Source organism: Equus quagga, chromosome 7 (assembly GCF_021613505.1).
Source record: "Equus quagga isolate Etosha38 chromosome 7, UCLA_HA_Equagga_1.0, whole genome shotgun sequence".
NCBI lineage: Eukaryota > Metazoa > Chordata > Mammalia > Perissodactyla > Equidae > Equus > Equus quagga.
The window spans coordinates 102,398,675-102,406,259 of NC_060273.1; the positions used below are offsets into that span (position 1 = coordinate 102,398,675).

Below are 7,585 nucleotides of genomic sequence, written 5' to 3' on the forward strand. Positions count from 1 at the left end.
CCTCTTACTTATTGGCAAGTAAGATGGATTTAGGGACATTGAACCTCGCCTCTTCTATCTGTGCCAGCCCTTAGGGCAGTGGTCTGGGGAAAGTTCCTGCTCACAAGATGAACGATGTATTCCTGTTTACTCTATGTTGGCCTGGGCTCTGTGGCTAGGGTGGCCCCTCCCACTGGTGTTCAGAGCATTCCAGTGCAGGGTGAGTCAGAGGGCGCCTGTGACTCTAGCTTGCAGCAGGCACCCAAGAATAGAATGGATTTGACATGTCTTGTTTACATATGACTCCTCGGTCTCTTCCAGGTGTGGAGAGGTTCAACAGGGGAAAGAAGGAGGGACTAGAGACATATTTTACGAAAAGGATTGGAAAGCATCCTGAAGCCACCAATCCACAAATATTCTCTCTATAGGCAGGGCCAACAGGCAGAATGCAGTAGGGGAGCAGTCAGTGGGCTCCAAGGATGAGGGGTGGTAAAGAACTGAAGAAAAGTGAGGCCCCTCAGAAAAGTATGTGTGAAAATTGTCTGCTAACTACATTAAAAACACCATTCAGGTGCCAGCCCAGCGACACGGTGGTTAAGTTCACACGTTCTGCTTTGGCAGCCCAGAGTTTGTGGGCCCAGATCCCAGGCACAGACCTACACATGCTCGTCAAGCCATGGTATGGCGGCGTCCCACATATAAAAACTAGAGGAAGACTGGCACGGACAGTAGCTCAGGGACACTCTTCCTCACAAAAAACAAACAAAAACACCATTCATAAGAAATGAATTTGAGATTTTATTAAGAAATATATTAGTGTCAATTACAAAGCAATATGTACATGTTTAAAGTGCTTACAAAATAAATTAAAAATATATTCCATAAATTTTAAAACATCTGTATTTTAGCTTTAACAAAGGCACTTCTTCAGGATCTGCTTGCATACACCACTCTTGTCAGTTAAGTAATTTTTAAAACTCGGCTTAGAATATTTCACAATATTTTGCTTGGAAATTCTTTCAAACTGCTTCATTATATGTACAACTTTTCATGCACTGCTTCTGCTTTTATCTTCTTCTTTCATAAGTTTTCAGTATGAGAACATAAGAAATGTCAGTGCATGTGGAAGAAATGCCCACCTTTTAAACAGAGGTTTACATGCTACTGAGTTCAACTTTTTTCCTTTTTCAAGGGAAAAAGTTCTTCTACTACACTTGTAGATTCTTCCCTCAAGTAAGGCTTATGTAGTTCCAGCTGAGAATTACTGCCACAAAGCCAGTGGCCCAGGCATTAACGCTACAAAGTCTCCCCCCAACATTTCATTTGAGGATTAGTACTTTCCCTGCATTACAGACCTACATTAAATGATGAAAGCTTACAAAAATAAGTTAAGAAACCCTTCTGTAATTAAAAAATAACCATTGGTAGTCTTTTAAACATCCCAGAGTTAATGTTCTATCTACCTAGTAAAGATAATTTGTTACTGTGAAATAGGACTTCAGTGAAGATTTATTTTGTTTCACTGGGAGCGACTGAAATAACGCCACAATTCTATTAAGTTTGAGACTTGTGTAAGGCATTTATTTGTCGTGACTTCTCTTTTCTTTCTTTTCTTCATTGCCTGGGTATTATTTATCTGTGGAATAGGAGAATCAATGGTCAAAATTAATTGTCACTATCTTTAACCACTGTTGAGTGGCAGGTTATATTGTCTTCTCCATGCAAATCCATCTCTCAATGTGTCTCTCAAACATCTGCTTACTCTCTGCTCCTAGTGCTTTCTCCAGAGGAATGTCCTTCCATCTTTCCACCCACTTCCTCCTGCTTCAAGGCCAAGCACACTTCCTTCACAAGGCCTTTGAAATTGTTCAGACTTTCCTTTTGGAAAGGCTTCTAATGCTTACAAGTGTGTTTCACTTAACTTGGCTCTCACTTACACACTTTATTATTGCATCATAGGTATTCCCCATAGTGCTGAGCACCATGTCTTATACACAGGAAACACTGAATATTTACTGAATGATTAAATGAACGAATAAGTTGATGATTTCATGATATCCCTGACAAGATCATAAGTTCCTCAAGAACAGGAGTTATCTTATGCCTCTTTATAGATATTAATCAGTTCACCTATTATGCGGATCCAAAGTGCTCCCACCTTCTACCTCTTCCACCACCTACCTGTGCCACAGACACCAAAAGGCTTATTCTGAAGTGGGGTCTAAACTTAAAAAAATATTGCAGTAATCTTCCAGTGTATTCCTTCACCTGAATTACTCTTGAGTAGTGACAGACTGGGCCTCCTAGACACACACTACTCAGATCAAAAAAGTTAACCTGGTTACTAAGCAAAAATCTTACAATCTGAAATCTACTAAACCATAATTAAACGTTATTGTTTTTCAGTTCTCCCCTTGGGCTTGGGAGGGGGCTGAAATAAATTATTTCCGACTCTCTGTTTCTCACATGCTGTCCAGAACTTGACCTAGCCTGTCTTCCATGCTCTTACATGGCCGAACTGCATTGCAGCCATCTGTAGATTTGCCACGGTCTCCGATAGAAGGCATAGAGCCAAACGGGTTTTTCACATGGTTGCCTGGTATTGTGTACCCAACTCAAGCTCAACCCAGATCAACCCTATGGCTTCAGTCTTCAATCCCTGAAAAAGTGACAGACTTGGCCACCCGGATTCTCATTGTGCAGATTGATAAAGTCCACCGGTTAACAGGCAGCAATCATACATATCTGCACTGGTCTCACTTTGCCTTTTTAAAATTTGTCATCAGGAGGATAAATTCCCCACTTTACTTGCCCTCTGAAATAAATATTTATTGAGTACCTGTTACATGCCAGGCACTGTTCCAAGTGCTTTTACCTACGTTGACTAATTTAACCCTCAGAAAACTATATGGGACTTGCTGACATGATCCTCATTTTGCAGATGAAACTGAGTACACAGAGGCTAAGTCAGTTATCCAGGTTTTCACAGTTAGAAGTTATGGGGCTAGGATACAAAGTCAGGCAAGGCTGTCTCCACACTGCCTACTCCTAACTCTGCACTGCTGTTTTCATATTTAAAGTTACATGTTCATTCAAATGCAAGTAACTGCATATGCAAAAATCCATTATGTAAAGAGACAGCAATACCACCCACACAAGCAATTAAGGAAACATGGGGTAGAGATTTAAGGTATAATTCAACTTTTTTTTTTTTAAGATTGGCACCTGAGCTAACAACTGTTGCCAATCCTTTTTTTTTCTGCTTTTTCTCCTGAAATTCCCCCAGTACATAGTTGTATATTTTAGTTGTGGGTCCTTCTAGTTGTGGCATGTGGGATGCTGCCTCAGTGTAGCCTGACAAGCCGGGCCATGTCCGTGCCCAGGATCGGACAGACCCTAAGAAACCCCAGCTGCCCAAGCGGAACGCATGAACTTAACCACTCGGCAATGGGCCGGCCCCTAATTTAACATTTTAAGAAAGCAGCACACATTATTAAGTGATAAGCCCAAGCAATGCTGCTCAAACTTTGGAATGGATAAGAAGCTTATAAGGAGCCCAGACACAGAGACTGTGATTTTGAAAGTCTGGGTTGGGGTCCCTAGGAATTGGTATTTTGGACATTCACTCTTGCATTCTCAGGCAGCCAGGACATTCTGATGTAGGAGGCTCACTGGTCATACCTTAAAACATTGGCAGAAGGTATAGAACCATAATTCTGCCAAAAGAATCAGAACCCTGGAAATAGGTCGGTTTGGGTCCAGGTGTCCACTTGGGACTAACTGATAATCAACAGATTTTACCTGGCTTATTTGCTCTTCAAAAGATGAAAATCACAACGAATTCTACAAGAAAGCCCCACTTTAATTTAAGGTTAGCTCTTGAAAAGCAAGAGTCCAATGCATAGGCTTACCTGAATTCCGGAGTGGCCTGGGCAATGGCTATTGAGCGTAGCGTTAGTTGCTGTTACAATTTTCTTGGCGAGTGACAGGCATTGGCTGGACTTGAAGGTAAGGCGCTCGATTTCGGTGAGACAACTCGGCTGCTCACAGGCGGCAAAGTTTACGAGAAAAGGAAAAGTTTACGAGAAAAACGCCAGGGGAAAAAAACAGAAAGAGAAAAAAGAGTTGATAAATAAGTGAAAGGGAAAGCAGGGGAGGTGGGGAAGGAGCAGGAGACACAACAAAAGCGATTCAAGTAAGAGGAAAGAGGTCTGGGTAGAAGGGAGGGAGAAAGAACCCAGAGAAGGAGAAGGAAGGAGGAGCGTTGTGAGAGTGGCAGAGGGCGCCTAAGGAGACAGGGCCCGCGCTGACGCTCGCTGCGCGCAAGGCTCGGGGCCCGGCCACTGCCAAGAGGCGGCCCCCAGCGCAGAGGCTCCACGCCCCACCCGGAGAGGGGGTGCCCCTGACGTCTTTCCCTGGTCCCGGTTCCTGATCTGCCTTTCCTCCTGGAGGGTGGGAGGAGGGGGAGCCTCTCCCGACATCCCACTCAGTCCGGAAACAGACTCCCTCGCTCCAGACTGGAACAGAAGTGGTCTCCCAAGCTGGGCACCGGCCCAGAGGTTTCCGGCAGCCCAGTCGTCCCCACTCGGTCGGCGTCGCCTGGGAGCCCAGCCGCTGCCTGGAGTTCTACACGCCGTAGGATCCCCCCTCCCTGGAATGCCTGGCATCTTTCTGGAGAAAGCCAGTAGCGCTGACCACTTACTCACCCGGTCTCCACAGTAGACAGTGTGGTTGAACTGGGTACTTTTGATCTGGAAGGAAGGAAAAAAGCATACGACAAGAAGGGTAAAGACTTAAGTTCACAGGAGAAATCATCCTCCAGCTACCCTGCTCGGGTACTCCTACGTTTTAAAGATGCTTTGAAAGCAGTTTCCACTTAGGCACTTGTTTCCTATGCATCTGTTGTCATTGACAAGGTAGTAAAACGCTTAAAGTCTTCAGCTAGTGCCTGCTGGTGTTTGAAACTGGATATCAAAGGATCCTGGTCCTAGAAGGAGCCACACCCCCCCCCCCGAAAGTGGGCACACCTGCACACAGGGCTACACATGTGAGCAATAATGCCATGTTTCAAATGCCCACATCTGCCCTATAGCTGTTTAGGAATTTCACACATGCAGCTTTATCCAGAAATTAGAATAATCAGGAAAACAATTACTACTTTATATGAAAAAATCGGAAGTTTGCCTTATCCCATAATGGCATCCTAAGGCATCTAGAACATTAGGAAGATCTGAAGTGCACCTCCACACCCCTACCGCACCCCCCCCCCCCCCCCATCCTCACTGGATAGATTTAACTTACAAGAGTTCCCTCTCTATTACTCCTCTTTCTTTCTCCATCCCTTACCCCCTGTCCTTTTTGTACTGCACTGGCAGAGCAGCAATTTGGAAGAAGATAGACACCCTTGGTGGATTATGTGTTACCTATCGATAGCTGCTCCTCGTCAGCATTTGCACACTTAGTGTGCCAATTTCTAGACTGTCACTTTAGAAGCCAATATATTTCAATATCACTTGTAAAAAATTTTGACAAAATGCTGGGCCATGATTTTTTTTCAAATTATTTCTTTTCTTGAAAGTTACATTGTAGTTTGCATATGTGTATGCCTACTCTTCCCATGAAAAGACATTTGTTGTTTTAAAAAATGTTTCTTCACTTACTCCATTCATATATTCCTTCAGGGCTAGAAAAATGACATTCTGATATTCCTCTTCAATCTTCGCAAAGTTACAGTCAGTGAAATCGTAGGTCAGCACCAGCCCTACCAGCTGCAAGATGAAGATCTTCCTGAAAAAAACTGGCAGAACAAATCATAAGGCATCAGGCAATGTACTTGGAAACCCAATTCCACCCCAGTTTCACACTGAACTCTTTACCCCAACACTGAATTGCCTCTAGATCTGCAAGGCCTGCCTTAGGGGCAAGTGCCCCCTGGGCACCACTCTTTGCCTCTCATTCCCAGTGCTCTCCAAGCCCATATTTACCCATGCTGTTGCCTTAAGTTGGAGTCTCCCTGATGCTCCAGAGTTTTCTGGCTCCACATATATAACACCTCAACGCCTACGGGCTCTTTTCTCCTAGGCCAATGATTTTCCTTGATGTCATTCTCTTCCTTTATAGAATTCTGAATTGATGACATGAAAGAAAAAAATAGGACTAGCCAAATCTATGGAATTTTAACATTAGTAAAATCATCAGGAATTTCCCTCACCTTCCTCCTTTTATCTTTGCCTGAAACCTCGGTACTGTCTGAATGAGCTTTAAGAAAGAGATACCCACATCTTTCTCTTACGTGGCCATTTCCATGGCCAAACCCCTTTCTTGTTGGAAAAAACACCCCAAAACCACGGCCACTCTAAGAACTGGACACTGCTGCTTGTGCTTGCTGTACATTCTGAGCATTTCCTTTGGCCACTTTCAACTAGTGCTTTCCCTCCTCTGTGACCACTGAGAAAACTCATGTGTTTATTTAATAGGATGCTTTAGAGGGTGGGTGCAGCCTCAGGCTTGGACTGTACTTCCATGTTAAGGCATTAAATGTGCAATAGTGACCAGAACCTTAGGGGCCAGGGCAATAAAAAGTTGAAATGAATGGGAAAAGATCTGATGGGCTTTGCCATCAAAAACTTACTTTTCAAAGCGCCCTTACCAATTTCAGGAAAAAAGTGACTATTCTGGGGGTGTCTGAGGTCCTGCGGTCTCATCCAGCACATTCGATAGGTATCGAGAACTTTTAAAACCACAAAGTCCAGCACCCAGCCACCTTCACAGCCCCACCCTTCAGGCTAGCTTTAGGGCGAGGACGTCAGAACTCCCGAAGCGCGGCCAGACCTTGCCGCGCGGTGCGCAGCGGTGCGCGCCCGGGGATGGTGCTGTCCAGCGCGCAGCTCTCCCGGAGGCGCGCACCATTCGTACGCCCTGCGTCCCAGGCGCTTAACCCCACGCTGCACAGCCAAGACCTGAAGCCTGGTGCCTGAGCACCGGCGCCGGTTTTAGGGACAGGAGAAGCAACGAGATCGCGGGCTCGGATTTGTACTCTCAAACCCTTGTAAATCCAGAAAAGGGAGTTTAAAAGCAGCGAAGTGAGTCAAGGAGAGTGCCTGAGAGGATGCCTAGCCTCCTCCTGGGCTCTGGCAAAGCAAACAGAGTTGAAGGGGCGGAAGGCCGACACCGACCAGGCTGCTGGGGGGTGGGGGGGGGGGGGGGGGGGAGCCCCGCTTGGCCCGAGGCGCCCCGGGCTCTCCTGACACCCAGCTCCTCTCTTCCTCCCCAGCCCCCACCATAGCGTGTCAGAGCCTGCAGAGCCCCGGTCCTTGGGAAGTTCCTAGGAGTCATCGCAGGAGCCGCGGGGGCAGGGCGCCCCACGTGAGTCCTAGCAAATGTCACAGGCCACGCGGCGCCTGGGAACAACAGTAGGGGGTGGCGAGGAAAGCGGGAAAAGCAGAGACTCAGGAGTAGGGGAGGGGTGGGGACTCGAGCCAGAAATGAACTTTTTTTTCATAGAAGGCGTTCAACAGCTGTGCCAGTACAGCTGGACCCAGTTCTCTGGTTAAGGCCAGGGAATAAAGGTTGTAGCGCTATCAGGAGTATCGGAAAGCCTCTGATT

At 46.0% G+C, this 7,585-nt stretch overlaps 1 protein-coding gene across 1 annotated transcript; it reads right to left on the minus strand.

Moving 5' to 3' along the window:
- Nucleotides 1-1,356: 1,356 nt before the first annotated feature.
- Nucleotides 1,357-6,372, minus strand: TSLP (thymic stromal lymphopoietin). Its single transcript, XM_046667809.1, is given in 5 exon segments — nt 1,357-1,615; nt 3,891-4,019; nt 4,686-4,730; nt 5,640-5,811; nt 6,272-6,372. Coding segments are annotated over 5 exon segments (564 nt in total). The 3' UTR covers nt 1,357-1,498.
- Nucleotides 6,373-7,585: the final 1,213 nt, after the last annotated feature.